The following is a 19,678-nucleotide window of genomic DNA, read 5'->3' as shown; positions in this document are numbered from 1 at the left end:
CAGCGGTCTCACAAAAAGCTCATCAACGTGCTGAAGTGGAACTAGTTGCTTATAGGCTCCGTTAGTGTCGTCGTTTGTTGTTCATCTTGTCAATCGTTATTTGGGCCGCTGTCTAGGTTTCCGCCCATACAAACCCTCCACTGTCCTCCATTTTGGGATATTGCCACAGCGTGCTTATGTGGGTGTGTTAACTGAATTACGTAATCAGGGATCAACCCATCATTCCTTGAGGTTCTTATCCACTTCATCAATTGCGAATAAAGAGCGACACTTTTTCCCTTTCTTCTGGGTTCATCCGGACGGGGGGGAGATACAGCGCGACATGGTATCCATCCGGACGAAATGACCAGTCTTGGGGATATTGCTTTCCTCGTAGTGTTTCGCAGTAATACTAAGCGGTTAATATTAATCATTGTAATGATGAGGAGATAATTTCACCACGTCATTATTCTACCCCCGACAGATTCATGCCTATCTGGATCGTTTCGTAGTAGGTCAAGATCGTGCCAAACGGGTTCTTGCTGTTCAGGTCTATGCACACTACAATCGCATCAACCACAATAACCTCGTATCAGCTTCAGAGGGATCTTCCATCGGACCACAGTCGGCAAATACCACCAATACAGGATCTGCAACGTCTAGCCACTCGAAACATCCTAACAACAGTCCTTATATCCCTGGAGTGACTTCGCCCCCAACCAGTTCAGGAGGGTCACATTCTCCTGGATCGGGACAGGGCTCTTCTCTAGACAATTTTCGACTTCCTGGTGCATCGCAAAATTCGGCACACGTGCCTCCGGGGGCTCTTTCGGGACCGGGTACATCTGTGACAGGTATGCATATACATTCTGTTACAATTGCACACCCACACTATCGAATAGTTTATGATGACAGTACTCCCTGCCTGTCCACATCTCTATTCGCTTCGTTTATTGGGTTTCCTTGTTGTCCTGGTTCGTTTCTTGCCCTGATTTTGAACGTCAGACAGAACAGTTGTGATCGAGTAACTTGCGTGACTTCCAGAGGAATCACTAACCGTCGATTATGGGCATCCGCCATTCCGAGCATTCGATAAGTCGGCCTATCCTCATATGAGACAGCCAAATTGAATAGAAGCACTCGTACAGAGGCTTTTCTTGTCTGAATGGAGATGATAGTTGAGTCTATCCCGTAAATTCAATATATCTGATGCATGAGCCTTCATGAACTTTTAACAGACCTCACAGAGGTTGGAAACCATGGCCTCTAAGTAATCGCTTACCTCATCCGAGGTGGGTTCGAATCAATGTCGCCCGTCAGTAGCTTGTGTCATCAAATTTCACATTTCTTGGCCTGCAGCTCCTGCTGACGAACCAGTTTTCTATCTTTAGTCGTCAACCGATACTTCGCTAATGCTGCTTTCAAGTAGATCTTTGTGTGTCCCTACCATTTTGAAGCGTACCTCTCCACATAAGAACCGAACCGTGCCATCGCCTTTGAATCTCGACGAATCTGATTGCAACACTATTCGTCAGTCGCTCTCGTTTGCTCAGCTGCTTCGTCGATCACACTCGCGCAAAAAGTGCGTAGCTTTTGGAACGCCGTACTTAACGAGCATCCGAGAAGCACTGAAGGTTCTCTCTGTTGGGTAGCTTTCTGACGGAGGAGGCTCTTCAGAATAGCAGGTTTTCAGATAAGTACAGTACTTGGTGGCATGGCGGCGATAGTCTGTCCCAGAATCGGTGGAATCTTCGTTTCATCGGTTCTTATCGTTCTCAAACAGCGAAGGAACGACTGGTTTGTTCGGGAACACAGCACAACCTTGTTATTAATGTATTGCTTCGACAAGAATGGGTTTCGTCGGTTCAGTCCGTATTCCGAGGTTGCGTCCTTGTATTTAGCTAGTGACACTGCGAGGCATATACAGTCTGTATTTATTAAAATTGTTTAACTGAGTGTTAGAAGTGTATTTACCTCGGATGTTTGTAGTAGACCACCCTCAGCCCTTTTTATACCTTCGTTCGTTCTCCGTAGTAGTACATCCAAAAAATCAACGTGGTTCTGTCACACTCACTGACGACAATGAGAATTTATTTGATTACAGCAGTCAGTCCGCCTATAAACATCTCTGTAGAGTTTTTGTCGCTCCGGCGTATGGCCTCGTAACCGTGCTTACTCTTGCCGATCCTCAATGCCCGAACAAAGTTCCTCCACACGCGCTGTTTGACGGTGTCGGTTTTCACTGACAACATTTTCCAACCTGTTCGTCAAACCGTCGGACGCGACTTCATCCATACCTAGCTGAGGCCTTCTTGAAGAAAAAATCCAGCCTTCCTCCATTGATTGAACTTAGTCAAGATAACCCATTCTGGCAGTGGCCACAAAATTGAATGCGTGTGGGCACGGGCCAGTTGCCTTTGTCTTGCAATGACGAAGTTCCTGCAAGACACAACACCACTTCACGCACGCACACCTAATAGTTACATATGCTACTTATGAACACGGAGGGTTTTCTATCCTCCTGGGATTCGCTATTTCGCTGTTCGTGACGTTCCAAATCGATGCTCGTCCCGAGAACTTTCTACTTCTCCGGGTTTGACTGCCTCAATTCTTGAGTGAAGTACCTGCTAGACATTCTTGGTTATCATTTTTTGCAGAAGAATCCGTGGCCGAGACTATCAGGCAATGCCCAAGCGTGTGCGCGAAACCCGGAGCCGTAATTCCAGTGGTCGGTCAGGCGCAGACTCCGGGACCACAACCTGCAGTGTCTGCCGGCAACCGAAGATTAACTCCATCGTCCCTAATTCTCCACCCGGTTCCCTCAGTTGCCTCTATGAGAAAAGGTTCGCTAGTGTTTCGCTCGATGTGGCCCGTTGCTGTTCACCAAGTTAATTGTGCACTGTTACTACTTTCCTTTCTTTGGGAAGGTTCCTCGTTTGTGTCTCTCCAAATTAGTCTTTCTTTCCTTCTCCCGCCAGAACTTTTCAATATTCTACGAAGCGGTACCCTCGGAAATTCCAAAAGTGGATCGGGATCTTCCTCAGGTTCACTTTCTTTTCCCTTCATTTCCGACGCCTCTCACGAAGGACAGAGTGAAGCTGACAAACGTCGTCGAGGGTCTGGCATACTCTCGGATGACTCGGACCAGCCAGTTAAGTTGGAGAAGAGCAACATCGTTCTACTAGGTCCAACAGGATCAGGTGAGGAGGTTGCATCAACTTTATCCACACTTCAGATATTTTTATTCTGAACTCGAGATTGCTCAGTGGTTAAGGCGTCAACTTACTGACCGGAATATCCTTGGTTCGGACCCAACATCAATATCTCGACTACTCCTGTGTAGGCTTGGAAAATCTGGCAGTACCTCAGCCATCGTGCTTCCTTCGAGTGCATGGCAGGTATGCACGGAGAAGGTATTATAGCTGAATTATTATGTTTATGTATTTTTCTTATTACCTTCATCCAAAAAAAAACGGATTTCCGCTTACTGGCTCCGGCCGAGGAGACAAAAACAGGTGGCTTTGCGAGCGCCTACTATGAGTTTTCAATCTAGTTCGAAACGTTTGCTGAACCAACTAAATCGAGTCTTCATAGAAATGGGCTCGTTTCGGTTGCTTGTGTCCGTGTTTTAAGCAAGCTTTATGGAGGAGTCGCGACAGGATCGTGACCACTGTGGTCTCTTTAGTCCGAAAGCTTGGCGATCGACATGTCTTGATCGCATCAGCGTTCTCCCACGCTTAATGCTATTAGTACCGTGAAGCAAATCTGATTGTGAACTTTCTGACCGACCATGTTAGTGCTGTAGACTGCGATTAAAATGTCGGTTCTTGGCTTACTGTCCCACCCACCATAGTATATCAAAAAGCACGGTAGCTTGAATCAAAAATGATTTGTACAGCTGTGTTTATATTGGTCACAACTAAGCTAAGCTCCTTGAGGGGTGCTATGGGCCGAGCTAAAACACCCGACTCTTATTTACCCGTGTTGTGACTAATCGGAACGGGCCGTTTTTGTTCGCCGGTTCTCTACGCATCCGTCCAATCGACGCAATGTGTGGTTCTTTCGAGTGGCTTGCCTTCGGCTACAGTCTGGTGACCATTTCTACGATTGGCTCGCATGAACCAGGTGTCTGGGGTGCTCATAAGGAGGTTTGGTCATCGTACTACTTTGAATCTGTACTGAGAAGGAGCCAGGTACTGTTTGATTGGGACTCATACATACGCAGTGCTAATGAACGTCGATTAGGAGGAATCAGCTGTCTACCATATCGCTGATTATGGTTTAGTACAACTCCTTGAAAGTAAATGACTCCGATTCACTTGCTAGCACGGAGGACTTGAGCCAATATATTCGTTCCATATTGAAAGATCCATGGTACAACATAACCTCCGAGCTATCGATCGCTGATTTCCCAGCTTGTGTAGTCCATTCGTGTTTTACCAGCCGCGCTTTTTTGAGGATGTACGGCTTCCATGCATTATCGGTATGCTACGGCTGAAGAGCTTAATTTTCTTGATGTAGTACCGTAAACCCCTAAGGAGCAAGCATTTCGAGAAAGGTAACTCCCTCCATGAGTCCAAAAGTTGCCTACTGTCAGTCATGACCTAGTTTTAAATCCTCCTTAAGGGGAGATCAGAAAGTATCACTCTCCACGATGTTCTGTCTTTCGAAGTAAAGGTCCGCTACCCCATATTCTTTCTTGTGTATTCAACTTTTGGACCCAAAAGGCGATGGGCGCGTTCGCTCAATCGGCCAGCTATATATATATATATATATATATATATATATATATATATATATATAGTAGAATCATGAATGAGACCTTTGCGCCTTGCTCTTGAGATCTCAGGTTAGGCGATTTCCGCGCAACCAGTCACACTATTGGGACATCGGCTACATACTACCTCCTGCTTTATGGGTTGAACTTTTGAGTCGGTCCACGGCTAAAGTTCCGTAACAAAATCCTAACTATTCTCCGATCACCTTACAGACAGGATTTTGTTCGAGCCGAAGACTTTGTAGGCCGAGGCTTGTGCTTGGGGACATCCACTACTCTCAACCGCATTTGTTCTACATTTCTGTAGTCTTGTCACCATTTCAAGGCAGCACGGAGCTTTACTCAGTTGTATTTTTGTCCCGTTTTTCGTGTCTTAGGCAAAACCCTCCTTGCCCAAACGTTGGCTCACTGTCTTGACGTTCCATTTGCAATCTGTGATTGCACCACGCTTACCCAAGCTGGCTACGTTGGTGAAGACATCGAGTCTGTGATATCCAAACTTTTGCAAGATGCCAACTTCAATGTCGAACGGGCCCAACAAGGTATTGTGTTTTTGGACGAAGTGGACAAAATCAGCAGCAAAGCAGGTTTTTTGCATTCCATCCGGGATGTTGGTGGAGAGGGTGTCCAACAGGTGAGTCGTTTCTACCGTTCATTCGATTGACACCATCTAATGAGGTTTATCCAAAACAGCATTGTTTAAACGTGTCAACTTACGCGACTAGTAAGGCTACTCGACCTGAGTAATCCGTGCGGACTTTTCTCAAAAATGGTTGAATCATGACAGTGTCATGGAATAAACGTCATTTGTAACTTCAGTATGACGCTACCGTCGCCTCCAACACTTTGGCTGCGCTCCTTCATATTCACTGCCTGGCTAGTCCGCTGAACGGTAACTTTATGGTTTCGAGCCACGTTCCACCGGTTCCGTTATGGAGGAACATATTTTCTCGATGCATATGTAGATCTTTTTGAGCTTAGCCGATTCCGTTTCAATAGAATAGTCCTCTGTTATTTTTTTCCATATCCTGTTGGTTCCGAGACGTAGCCTTGGAATGGGGCCATTCAGATGTTCTTCTGGAATAAACTGAACCATTTAGATTCAGTGTCAAAATGTAAAAGCTTTTACGCCCTTGTGTTTAGTGGTACTCATGGGCCTTAGGTTGTTCCATACTGCACTGGTGTTTTCCGGTCAAAAACGTGAGGAACACCGAGAAAATTTCGGTGTCTCCTGTTCGGACAAACAACGCTGGTGGGCGCACGTAACTGGTGGGAATTGAAATTCTCCGCTAGTGTTCTTATCTTTCGATGTAGCGTATGAAAGCGGCATTTTAATAGTATATAACTATCAACTCGACCTCATGGGAGAGTTACGCATGCACGTTCTGGCCAGCTGTACTGTTATCGCTGCCGCCAACACCCCGAAGACGCACGGCAATAAGGCGCAGAGCCTACCAAGGCAGATGGACGCACGAGAAAGTCTACAATATGACCAGTGGAAGATTATATATACATACAGATATCGCGATATATATATATATATATAATGAACTACTAATAAGATACTTTCTCGCTTCCCAAACAGCTGGTTTATTGTGTAGGATGAAAGGCTACCGTCACAAAGAGACTAGGCCTTACTGTGGTTTGACGGTTTGCGCACCTCAGTGGCCCATTGAGCTCTGCTGGGGGATCTCCCCTCGTCACTCCCATACCAGGTTGGTCAGTGACTAGAGGTCTGACGAACACCGGTCTCCTGGTCCTCCAGGTTGGAGGTTTGAACATGTGACGACTTGTTCCGTAAAAATGGTAATGCATTTTCATTTCCTTCCAAACACCGCTGCTTTGCGTTTAGGCTTTTGAGCCAAATGCTTTGGTTGAGGACCCTAATCGTCCTCCTGTCTAGGTGTGGGCGCCCTGACAGTATCCCAGCCCACGTACAACCATGAACTACACATATACAAATACGGCAGTGAAGGATCGGTGTTGAACACTGCTATTTTTGTTGACGGTGATGACGATGATAATGAAAGGCTGCAGTGGAAGCCCCATGTGCCCCATGGCTTAAGATTCGTTATTTGATTCCACCGTGAACTGACCGGCATCACAAGCACTACTTATCCATTATCATTTCCGGGCTAGATTTGAAGTAACAGAACTGCAGCAACGCACACTGACTCCGTATTTCTGGTGTCCCATTAGTCACTGTGATTTTTATGATAGACAGTCTAGTTGTTTAGTTTTCATTCGAGGTCGAAAGTGTCTAGACCTGAATAGATGACAGTAGCTGGCCGGTTTTAAACAGGTTTACCACTACACTCATACACCTCGATAGATGCAAAACTCTTGAATATCTGCAACCTTCGCCCCAACCTAGGCTAAGCACGTTACCGCTTTCCACCACCAAGAAATCTCCATTTAAATATGATACCACGCCGCAAATTTTGAGTGAGGACGGAAGATAATGCAGTTTGTGCTGGTCATTCTTCCCACGAGGAAATGCTCTTGACAGGACAGTATTTCGTCATTCTCCTGAAAGAATCTTATTGAGAGCTATGTAGACCATTGTACCAGCCCACAGGCAGGTTATTTCGGAGGAATGAATTGTAACAAGCATTCACAGTCAGACTCGTCTAACCTTTCCTAGATTTGTGAGAAACTGTGTTACCAATTTTACAGCTAGAATTCATAGCAAACCAACACAATGCCTATCATAGGCACGAGGTTATTTTAAGATGCACATACTTTACAAAATTCTTTCCACATTTCAACTCTTCTGTATGATAAATGTTTTCACCCGAAGCAGCTGATGTGCTCACATGTCTTGACAGCCTTGTTGGCAGTCATATGGCAACACGTGCTTTGCAATGTGTTCAACCTGTCTATTCATGTTTCGCCCGCTGTTTCAGTCAGTTGTACGTAAGATGTATAGTATCTTATCATGGCTGTATAGGTCATCTAAAGTTATCTGGCATCCTGTTTCGCATCTCAGAGCCAGCCCTGTATAGTTTGGCATGGCCAACACCATTCTCCAAATTAATTCACTTACTTCTTTCAAGGGAATGCTAAAACTCCTCGAGGGTTCGATTGTGAACGTTCCCGATGGGAAGGGCTCAAGGAAGCTGCGTGGAGAAACTGTCCAAGTGGACACGACGAATATTTTGTTCATCGCCTCCGGAGCGTTCAATGGTCTTGACAAAATAGTCGGACGCCGGAAACACAAAAAGGTGAGACGGTACACAATGGTACTTTTCTTTGAATTGCTTTTGTTACTGGGACCTAAGTTGTTGTTTTTTGGTCAATATGTCACCGGGATGGGATGGCTCAGTGGTTAGAGTGCGAATTTCCTAAACGGAAGGTCCGTGGTTCGAACCCGATCTCTGTCTCTGGACTTCCCCTGCCTAGGATTGAGCAACCCGACAGTATCCCAGCCCTCTTGCTTCCTTCTGGTGGCATGGTAGTTAGGCACCGGAAGGGTGCTACAGCTGAACGAATGTCACCCAAATTTTTTCTCACGCACTTTTTGTCCCTCTTCACTGTTTCATGATAGGAGAAATATGTACCCATTACTTCATCTACCAGCGTGCCCGACAGACAAAATAGGAAGCGAAGTGAGATTAACTCAGGACAATCCTCCTCAGCACCAACGAAAATTTAGTCTAATCCAAGGAAAGAAGTTACCCTTCCTCTGCGAAATTCTCACTCCAGAAGCTAAGATTAATAATGGCAGTAACGGCATTAGTAACCGTTCAATATTACACCCTTTCAGTCCATGCTGTCACGCTAACCGAAAAACGCACAAGGACTGAGGTACCACTAGGTTGTCCAAGTCTATACAAATTGAAGTGCATAGGCTGGGTTCGGACCATGGACATTCTTGTCAGTTCGCACCTTAACCACCTGGTTATATCGGGGCCTTGGAACTAGTCAATTTTAGATCACTTAGTCTGAACTACACGCCACTGATTAAGCAGCCAAAAATTAGCTGTAGCGTCCGAACTTCTATTCAGACCGTCGCGGATTCGAACCTGCCTCAAATTGTGGGTTGTGCAACAGAAAAAAGAGGGACATTTCGGTCATTTTTTGGACTAATTTGACACGTTTAGGGCGTTCAAAGAATTCCGCTGCATTTTTTTCTAACGGTGGCGTCTTCGAAAGCGTTACGAATTGCCCTGCTGATCATTCAACAAGCCAAGCACAGTTTGCAGTTCGCATTAGTTATAAATCTGGTACTATTCGGGGCATCTTCCAGAATGCTCGTTTTCTCTTCGTTCATAGGAATTCTCCCTCATCGGCTAAGTATCCTCCAAAGCCCTCCTCCGTTCTATCTATTATATTTCTCACCTAAACCTCCTTTAAGATAGCCTTATTGAACTTCAGGGTCGATCTGCCGACTGCCACTTGAAGCGGTCATAACAAAGTGTACCCTTAAGACAGAAGTGCACGATGCCATGCACCGCATACTTTAATCTGTTTCCGTTATGAACTATTACGCTCTTTAGTGTTATTCTGTCGAATACCCAAGCGTCATTTTGTGTCACGACCTAAAAGGGTCACCCAGAGAACTTTTTGTTCTGTGAGACTGAAGCACTTCTCAGCCCCAAAGGGTCCCATTTTGGAATTTGTTACAGCCTGTATATTTAACCTGTCACTATACTTTTCTGAGCTGAAAGAAAAAATATCGCATTTGGTTAGATATCTTAAGTTCAGCTAAATGTTGCAGGCTTGCAAGAGCTGTCCTGGTAAATTTCATCATTCTTAAGTGCCTGTGATAGTTTGTATAAAGGCGTGGCAGCTGACGCCCCTTGCACGATGATTTCTCCAAGGTCATTGCAACATCCTCTATATATTCACTATTCAAGCGGTTGCTCAGCCACCCACGAGCTTGTTGAGACAGCATAGTCCCTCATCTCACTCAGTTGTTAGTGGACCGTAAGATTGTTCTGCTTCCCCTTTTGGTCAGCCATATTTAAATGTCTCTTCTTTCACGATAGATCGGTAAGCGCTTTGTATTTTCCTTGAAATTCCTTGTGTTTAGTTGTCAAAAATTTCTCCTGTGGATTCATGGATCTTTCCTTGACGTGACTTGATTTACCCACCAGTATTATTCAAACCTACTGAACTGTGGCGACGCGTAATTTAGCTTTATAATATTTTTCACGTCTTCCATCATACCATGTGCACCGTGACGCGTAACGCACTTAAAACGATTCACTCAGGATCAGCTGATCCACCGTACGTGCCGTCATGTGATGTTTTGACAGTAACTGGTTTTCGTTCTGTTCGCAGTTTGTTTGGCAATTCGATTGCCATCTAGAATCGGAGCAGTTGTAGTTTAGATCACCGCACACCATGACGCTACGCTATCCTACAGAAGTATTTACAATCCAAACTTCATCAAGTCCTTGATTAGTCATGTATGTGTGGCGCGAGGATACCACGCCGTTTCATACAGTAATCGTCAGTGTATTGCGCCCAGGTTCTACATGTTTTATCAAACTATACTGTCCCACTCATTTTATATGCCTACTCTCCGTCCTACTGTCAAGCAATATGTCCAACAATAAGATCACTTCGATCGGATTGCTGCATTTTAGGAACTAAGCACATCTGAAGACAAGTACACCACAAGTTTTTTCTCGGTATACTTTCCCCTTTTACACCCTTTTGTCGCTTTGACACAAAGCCTTGACTACCGTGGACGGTAATCACATGAGTCCAAGCTCAGTTCAGAAACAAGGGGGCGAGATGGCTCAAGTGGTTAGAGCGCGAATTTACTGACCGGAAGGTCTATGGTTCGAGCCTGACCTATGCCTCTCGACTTCCCCTGTCTAGGCTTGGGCAACCTGGCAGTATCCCAGCCCCGGTGCTTCCTTCGCGTGGCATGGCAACTAGGCACCGAAAGAACCTCGCAGCTGACTGGTTATTCAGAAACAAGAACGTGATTAAAATATAATGGTGATGCCCGACCTTCGAACTACGAGATGTCCCTGAGACAATGATGATTCTCGCGGTTTTGAAGAATATCACCTGAGGTGCCTACGACAGAGTCAGTGGCCTTGTTCGATCTCCATAAGCGCCACACAAGGATGTGTCAGGCTGGGACCTTCGGGGCGAGAATTGAACAGTGATCTATGCGAATATTTGTGTCGCATGGGAAAGGCCTGTTTCATGTTAGAGAGCCTTACCTCACTGGCTGCAAGCGAGACCATTGGTAAAGTGATGAATGCGGCAGAAAACCCCTTTCCCAAACGCTTTGCACCGGGTCGCATTTTATTCGCCTAAATCTCATATCTTTTACTGTTCTATAAGCGGATGCTCAAAATTACGATGAATTGTGATAACTACTTGATCATGATTTTCCCGTCACTTCCGACCGTGTATTGGATGCTTCAAAAAAGAGCATTTTCGATAACAGATTCCACAATCGTTGTACACGTGTGCTCATGAACTGGGTCAGTTTTCATGAACCGTCTAACTACCAGTGAACACATCTAAATAGAAGGCTGTGGATGGTGTGGATAGATCACTTCCAAGGGTGCACCATATTTGATGACCAGCTTCAAAAACTTAATCGAATGTTTAGGAGGCACGCAGCTGCTGAAAGCCGTTGGGGCAACCAAGTTGGCGGTTTCCATTAGACAGCTGCCGAGCAGAAAGTGCAAATGAATGATCTATTTGACCGTCAGGTAAATGGCTTCAATGTGTGCCTTAGCAGTGTGATCAATCTTGCCTGATCGTTGGTTGGACATGTTCATTTCTACGTGTCTAAGGTGTTCGACGTAGTCTGCTCGGTTTTCTGACATTCATAGGGAATCCAATCGCAGCAGTGTGAGGCTGATCATTGTCTGACTTTACGCAGGGTCCGGGAGCGTCCTATACTTTTTCGGACATAATTACTTGGTGTTGAACTGTAAGTATTGTCCGTTTCCCATGAAATGTCCGCTATAACTCAAGTTATGGCGCAAGTCCCGGATGGAAGTACTCTACTGTATACTCTGGCCTAGGCTCTGGATACTGGGTATCGTTTCACCTTTCGTGCTTCGATGGGTTGTGTGCACTTTGTCATAAACGAATGTTTTGGCGAATTTTTCCGGTTTCCTCTGATTATCGTACCTGCTAGCGTCTCCGTAGAATTGATCCACTTCTCAGCAGTGTCGTCCTGTTTACCTCATTTCACGTGACACCCTCGTCTAGACCGTCGGATTTGCAGATCTTAGTTCTCTTCCCGATCCCCATCAACCGCGGGCGGAAGTGAATCCAGAGCGTGAGGGTTTAGACAGCTTGTTCAACTCATTCGAGTCCAGCGCGACGGAGGAGAATGCCGAACGAGATCGATTGTTGGAAGAGGTCGAGGCCAGAGATCTCATCGACTTCGGAATCATCCCCGAATTTGTTGGACGATTCCCTATCATTACAGTCCTACACTCGTTGAACGAAGAGATGTTGGTCCGAATCTTGACGGAGCCTCGCAACGCGTTGCTGAAACAATATCAACTTCTTTTCAGCATTGACAAGGTGAGATTTGCTTAACTTGTGATCTTGTGTTGTCTGCTTTTATCAGGTTTTGCTTCGTTAGTGTAAGTTATTGTATTCATTTTGAAACCTGCTACGTTTATCTCGCTGGAGAAGGCCACCCACCTGGAGAGTCCATTGCGACGTTCCCTGTCACTGCGACCTGGTGTAGAATCCCTAGAGCACAAGCCATTCCTTTTCGCTGTGACGATCTTTTCTCGGGGATACAATAATATCTTCGGTGGAAGGATATCATCCTAAAAGAGGCTTCTCAAACTCCCCGGAAGAATTTTCTTTGTGACCACGCGGAAATGCCCTTACCATCTTTTTCCGGAGAGGTTCCCTTTGGTGGGATTACCGTATCTCACTAAGATTGGTGCACGTAGACTTTTGATCACAGCTGCTCTGTTCGCTGATCACAAAGGTCAATATTCAAAGGTCCGTTATCTGTCCTCGGGACTCGATTGTCCTGGCGGAGTTGCCAGAACGAACTAGCGTAGCCAGTAGACAAACTGCATTTTGAGAAAAAAGGACGGGGCCGGCTCAGCCGCTCAGCCGCCACGTTCTACCAGCAAAGTTCGTCCGACTGCGACAACCTTCTGCACCTTACATGTATTACAACTCTTATCCTTCGAACTTTTTCTAAGTTATGTTGGTTTATTTCGAAAGGTGCATTGACCGAGACAGATCGTTGCACACATTCTTGGATATGGATGACTTTGGTCAATCGAATCGTAGTTCTCGTGTGAGAGTGCACTTATTAAAACGCGTTCATGTATGTAAACTAGTCTATGCAGTTGGTACGCTGAAACGAAATCTATGGTGTGGTCTCCATGCATTGACGTACGGCCAATAACTGTGTCAAGGACAGCAGATAGGTTGTTTGAAACGTGTGTTGAGGAAGCGTACCGTTTTGATTGGTGTCCTGTACCAACCCATAACGTTTACATCACAAGTGGTCTACAAGCGGAACCTCGGCGTACTGGCCGCTACGACCCAGCGACGCTTTACCATCTCGCTCAATTCTTTGAACCATATGTCCATAATTCTGGAACTTACCGAGTTGTCCTAGGCTAACTGCTTCACGCTGGGTAGACCAGCTATCGTCACATCATGGATTGCAGTTTCTTGGCTGTCTGTTCCAAATGCCTATCGTAATATTACCTTTCGGTCAACCTACAGGGATGTCGGTGAATAAATTGGTAACGTCGGTTGAAGGCTATCACCTAGAAACTCACTCCCGGGACGGGACGGGAGGCTTAAACTCATGGGTGGACTTGGCACAGTTGACAACCTAATGGCCTTCAGTTCATAGTCTTCCTTGGTTCCCCACGCACTGCAGTGTATGTCTATTATAGAACCATGACCTGATTTTCATCGCAAGGTGGCTATTGTGCCCATTTTCACACTTATATATACTCTTTTTTTTTCGTGTACGTGCATAAGCCATAAATTAGGGTTGTGCGAAGGGTTTTTGTCAGGACGCGCCCAGACGTGGAAAAAGTATATGTGCAGAGAATGACGCATTTCCACGGTCACCATCGGTACGACACGTTCGGAAAGCAGATGCGTTGGCGGAGCTCACCAAACACGGCTTAGCAAAATACGACCAGCGGAGTGGGCCTGAAAATCTTCACGACCGGAACACCGCCATTGGCTGTACAGAACGGACAAGTGAACGACCATATTAAACCATTTAGTCGTCCTATATATTTACGCAGAAGCTTTGTACGTTTTCTCCTGACAATACAGCCGTGTCCACATTTCTCGGTGTCTCCTTATCGGCAGGCTCAGTGCAGGTGTAACCAATAGACGGCCACCCACGACACAACAGTTTTCTAACCGTCTTTCAAAATAGGAGTTCAAAAGGAAGAAAGAAAACATTCCCCTACTACGAGGCTGTGGTTGAAGCGTGAGCAGATGAGGACAGGGTACACCACTATGACTTACCAAGATCCTGAATGTGAACCCGAATACACATAGTGGACGTGACTTGGATGTAAGTTATCCTGCTTACTGGATGAATGCTCTACTAACTGAGCTACCGCTGACGTTGTCCGAGTCATCAAAGTGCTGTCCTCTTCTCTCAGGAGATGCGGCTCTTTACATCTTTATTTCCGAAACATCAAGCGAAGCTGTCCCTATGAATAGAAGCTCTCGCAGAAAAGGGGCTTCTGTGGCACGTCAGTTTACCTGGTCTTAAAAACAGCGAAAACCTGAAGGCGTGCGGAGAGGATTTTTGAACACTTTTTGCATAGTGTTTGTCCTAGTAACCTCGTAGTAAGACTTGTGGGCTGTCATAAATCTCACTCGGCGGTCTGATTGTTGCCTTAAAGCAAACCTCTTGAGTGACCCGGCGAGCCTCTTATCATCTGTTTTCAAAGCACTCGAGTAAACTCATTGAGCCCCTCAAAAGGGGACGGCCTCACTACAGTCAAAAAATCTTATGAAAATCCACCGAGAGAACCCTTTTTGTGGACCCCTAGGTAGTGAACTTTCGTCAGGGGTCTGTGTTGTAGGACTCAAGAAAAGAACATTCATTGTATGGACGCAATACATTACTCATGGGGTTGCTGAAAACAGCCCACGACCGGTTTTGTCCTTCGGGTTCATCAAGAAGGTGCAGTTGTCATAAACGAGTGATTCAGCTGAATTTTCGGATGAGTCTCCTGTCGAAACCAAATCGCTAAACCAACATCCAATTTAGTTGGGCTCACGGGAGTCAAATCCGGTTCATTAGTGAGCTTACACATTTGTGTTGCCTTCTTTAAATTTTACCTGCTAGCAAATATCGGGGCACTGGTCGGTCCGTGGATGGATCTTGGTCTTCTATATCACAATTCTTTGTCCAATCTCATCTAATCTAACTTCGAGTTAATCACACAGCTAATCAGCTGTTCGTGGCCGCACGGTTTTGGTGTTCAGACTACTAGCCTTGGGGATCAGGCATTCAAAACTCCTCAGAGTTCCGTCAGATGTACACTTGATTATTCTCCATAAGGATGAGGCAGCTTTAAAGTATTTCTCGGTTTTTTAGTATGGATGGGTTTCATCTATAGGACGACACTCTGTTTCTGTCTCGTTTGATGGGTTGTAATGAGACAAAATTCAGCATTTCTCGGCTGCTTGCCTCGGTGGAAACTCCGTGGGGCTACATTGGTTTATGGTTTGTCTTTCATGAATCGGTGAAGGCGTCTCCCTATAAGTCGTACATTTGGTTTCGAATCCATTTCAGTTGCTTAATATGTCTTCATGAGCTGAGGCTTTTTTGTCTGCAGAGTTTAATTTTGGCTCATTTATTTTGGTCAACTTTTTCCTGAATTTCAGTGCGAATTGAAAGTCACTCCATCAGCACTCAGGGCGATTGCAAGAGAAGCTTTGTCTCAGCGAACTGGTGCCCGTGGTCTACGATCAATACTGGTTCGTTCGGAAGTTTGGTTTGCACAATTTTTGGGGTGCTCTTGATCGTATACTTCGTATAACGTCTGTGACGTTAGTTTGCTTACACAGGGATATCGGTCTCTCCCAACAGTGTTGTCCAGTATGGAGGTCAAGGCCTTGGTGTTTCAACGCCCTTTGCTGAGCAGCAGCACACAGAGGGGCTTTTGCTGTGGCGGTTGTGTTGAGCTCACTAGTCACTCGATGTCTTCCCCATAAACAACCCGGTGACACTCCATAAGTTATACTAGTGTGGCACGTTTCAGTTGTGTAATAATTAAAAAGCCCCAAAGTGTTCAAACAAGGGCAGAAGCGAAAAAGCACTAACCGAGAAACTCATTCATGTTGGCACCTACTGTCTTTCTGCAAGTGAAAAAAGTGAAACAAAACGCTGAAAGGTATAGGTTAGTTGTCAGGTTAGGTACTTTTCAGTCTTTGGCTGTCCACACCCACCTGCAAAACGGTTGATGCCTCTTCGCAACTGCATCGGTTTTTACCAACGTGTGTGGCGGCGGCCTCCGGTTTGCGAATCAATCAGCTCGAGGGATGTCTCGAATCACAGTAACCTAGGTAGGGCGATGTGGAGCGAAGTTTGTGCCTATGTCAATCCGCTTAAGTTAATCAGCGTACGTATCCGCTGACTTTTTGACTCGCGTTGTGATTCAGCAACCCAGTCAACACTAGCAGGCAGATTATAGTGATCCAATATTTCCGCTGGTAGTTTCAACCCGGGTGTCCAAACTGATGGAGTGGGTGATGTTATGTGACCAACTCAGCTCCCCTACGTCGCAGAATCCACTCCTTCAAACCAGGACTCAAGTATTCCTGTGTACCAGCTAATAAGACCCCCAAACCTCCGAAGATCCTCATTTCGTAAGGGCTATTGCGCGTACCCTTACAGGAAATCCGGACTAGCGTTACACTGCTGTACGCCAGCTTAATTCCTTAGACTGATTTCATGCGATTGAGTGGTCCAACACTATTGATCCATCGTTCAGCTGTAACACCCTTTTGGTGTCTAGCTGCCATGCTACCCGAAGGAGGGCAGGGATACTGTCAGGTTGCCCAAGCCTAGACAGGGGAAGTTGAGAGGCAGAGGTCGGGTTCAAACCACGGACCTTGCGGTCAGTAAATTCGCACTCTAACCACTTAAGCCATCTCGCCCCTACACTACTGATACAAGCTATCACCTCCAGTGAATAGCTGTGTTAACACCTTACGGCCGTTTTTCACTGTTAAACAAAGAACTGCTACTTTCGGAACCTATGTACCTTAGTTTTCGGTTTTCGCCTGACGCAGTGCACCGTACAAATGCGCAGAGACGCTACTCTGGTTTCGCGGTCGCTAGTTCGTGATGCAGACAAGTTATGAGGTAGCGGGGACCAAGCGATTTTCAATTGATTATGGAATCGAATCGATAGACTTAGCGATCAGGTTGGGATACTACAGCAGTTTACCCTGCTATAAGTAATTTCCCACCCGAAGGAAGCACAAGGACTTAGATATTACCAGGTTGCCCAAACCTCGACAGGAGCAGTCGAGATGAGGTTGGGTTCGAACCACAGATCTTCCGGTCAGTAAATTCTTACTTTAACCACTAAGCCACCTCGACCTTGCTATAAATAATGCACATCCTTGTGAGCTTTCTAATCTTTCACCCTATATTTTTGCTTCAGGAACGGTTACTACTTCCGGCGCGCTATGAAGTACCTGGCTCAGACATCGCTTCTGTCGTTATCACCGAGGACGTTGTGTATGGTCGTGAGCCTGCAATATATGGCTACAGATCCGCCTCGTCCGCATCTGGGATGTAAAGTCTCACCGTGTTGTTTGTGTGTAAGCTGTCGTGCTCTGTCCGGAAGTTCGTAACAGATGCCCCCATTATTATGGGCGAATATTTGGGTCCCTGTTTCTCCATCTTCTTATCAGGTGCATCCAGCATATCGGATGTTCTGATGTCCATCGCTCGCCGAGGTCATTTCCTACAATCTGAGCGACGTTTGCTTATCACAATTACAACTTCATTATTTTCTCACCATGTTGGACTAGCCAATTCGTCGTTTCTGATTGATTTTCTCCCAGTTTTGTCACACTGTACTATTGCCCACGGTCGATCGGATTGGCCAGGGTAAGCGGTGGTCACATAGTCAGCTCTGTTTGCGAGCGCAGAACCACAGATTGTATTTTTACAAAGAACTTTTGCTTTGTTAGCTTTAATTTGCCCCATTTACTTCCAACAATAACACCAACCCCGAATCCGTTTCGTCTCGTTGAAGCGACCCACATTTTCGTCCTCTCCGCAGTTCTCCCCCCTAGTTCAGTGTACGTGGTGACGCACTTTCGGTTCACACGATATTTTTCGTGTAGATATTCTGTGTATGGTTTTCATTTCTCTGTCTCGCGCACAGAAACCCATTGTACAAATGGTTTTGGGTAGTTTTTGTGTGAACCTTTCGCGACATACTTCAACCCCCACCACATACACGTCGCTAGGATCATCACTAGTTCCATTTTTCGGGAACGAGTTGTACACAACAACACGTAGCCCAAAGCAAACAATATTTCTTTTGATTCGGTTTCTGTTTCTGGTTTGTATTGGTCGATGAACCTGTCAGGACGTAACCTGAACCTCATGATTTCCCACTGGCCTTTCAGTGCGGTTGACAATGGCGTTTACCCAGTACTTAAGTCAATCCGCCTAACTCGCAATCTGTGTGGCGAGTTTGGGCCAATGACAGATCTTATGACATTACAGACGAAGTATAGTCATTTGCAAAGGGCACTGATGTTAACGGGAGACAACTGAATCTCCCGTCTATGATATTCCCTGACTGAGTGTGCTGTACGAGGCAGCCTCACCGTTCTTAGTGATCTGTTTCGTTCGTGCAGCCGGAGAGGGTGCAACCGACGTATTCTCTCCGTGTTCAGTAACTCGTGTTTCTTTATTTTTTTCTTATGGAACATGAATTCTGTGCTTTGCTACAAGACTAATCCGATTATCAGTTTGGTCAGTGTGCGAACATTGAAGCTAGCTGACTCAGAAATCAAACGAAACTATCAGAACCAGCTCCTCGAATGCCTGCCGGACGGTACGGTGTCGGAGATAAACGGCAACTGGGGAAAAATATCCAACGCGTTACTCAAAGCAGGAGCGTCTGTTTGCGGTACAACCCAGCCAACCTCATCCAAGCATTGGATCTCTGATAGAATCGTGTCTTTTCTGGAGACCCGGCGACAGATCCCACCTGGTCGCCACCACAACTCCACCCGGCGCATCATCCGACGCCAGGTGAAACTGAATGCCCGCGCAGACCGAGAAGCTTGGTGGACCCTGCTGGTCCTAACGACCTTCCACCTGCCCTTTTCAGTTATGGCGGTGGATTCCTCAGCCAGCGCCTGTCTAGCCTATTTGGGTTTATCTGAGAGAAGGAGACCGTCCCAAACAACGGGTGAATCGATAGTGGTACCCATTTTCAAAAAGTGTACTCGCAGTGAATGTAGCAACCACAGAGGTGTTAGCTTGACGCCTGTTGTGACAAGGTTTCTGGCGTCATTGATTGTTCGTCGTTCATGGCGTCACGCGAAGTCTTGACGCGTGAGAATCAAGCGGGATTTCGACCGGGTAGAGGCTGCGTTGACCATATCAACACACTCCTTCAGGTGTGAACAACAACATGTACAGACGACCCACAATCCTAGTATTTCTTGACTTCAAGGGTGCGTTCGATTCTGTTGATCGATCAGTTCTGTTAACTACACTTGCTCAACAGGGTATGCCCCCAGAAGTTTGTAAACATAATCCGACCTCTACATTCACATACTTCTGGGCGCGTGAGGATGTATGGTGAGCTCTCCACAAGCTTTCCTACAAAAAGTGGTGTCAGACAAGGATGTCCACTCTCCCCATTCTTGTTCAACTTCGTCATCGATGAAATAATGAGGCGAACACTGGACGGTTTTCAAAACCCCGGT

At 46.0% G+C, this 19,678-nt stretch overlaps 1 protein-coding gene across 1 annotated transcript in view; it reads left to right on the top strand.

Moving 5' to 3' along the window:
- The window catches only part of T265_12911 (hypothetical protein), a gene marked incomplete at both ends in the record, with an annotated part of 31,330 nt that extends 12,949 nt beyond the window's left edge, over nucleotides 1-18,381 (top strand). The window contains 7 exons of the mRNA XM_009166219.1: nucleotides 464-833; nucleotides 2,637-3,179; nucleotides 5,134-5,390; nucleotides 7,813-7,980; nucleotides 11,951-12,271; nucleotides 15,596-15,688; nucleotides 17,383-18,381. Coding sequence (XP_009164483.1) covers nucleotides 464-833; nucleotides 2,637-3,179; nucleotides 5,134-5,390; nucleotides 7,813-7,980; nucleotides 11,951-12,271; nucleotides 15,596-15,688; nucleotides 17,383-17,520 — 1,890 coding nt within the window. The remainder of the gene's footprint in view (nucleotides 1-463; nucleotides 834-2,636; nucleotides 3,180-5,133; nucleotides 5,391-7,812; nucleotides 7,981-11,950; nucleotides 12,272-15,595; nucleotides 15,689-17,382) is intronic.
- Nucleotides 18,382-19,678: the final 1,297 nt, after the last annotated feature.

The sequence above is a fragment of the Opisthorchis viverrini genome (genome assembly GCF_000715545.1).
Source record: "Opisthorchis viverrini unplaced genomic scaffold opera_v5_23, whole genome shotgun sequence".
In the NCBI taxonomy this organism is placed as follows: Eukaryota; Metazoa; Platyhelminthes; class Trematoda; order Opisthorchiida; family Opisthorchiidae; genus Opisthorchis; species Opisthorchis viverrini.
Note: the sequence above shows the minus strand (reverse complement) of the source record. Positions and strands in the feature narration are given on the sequence as shown.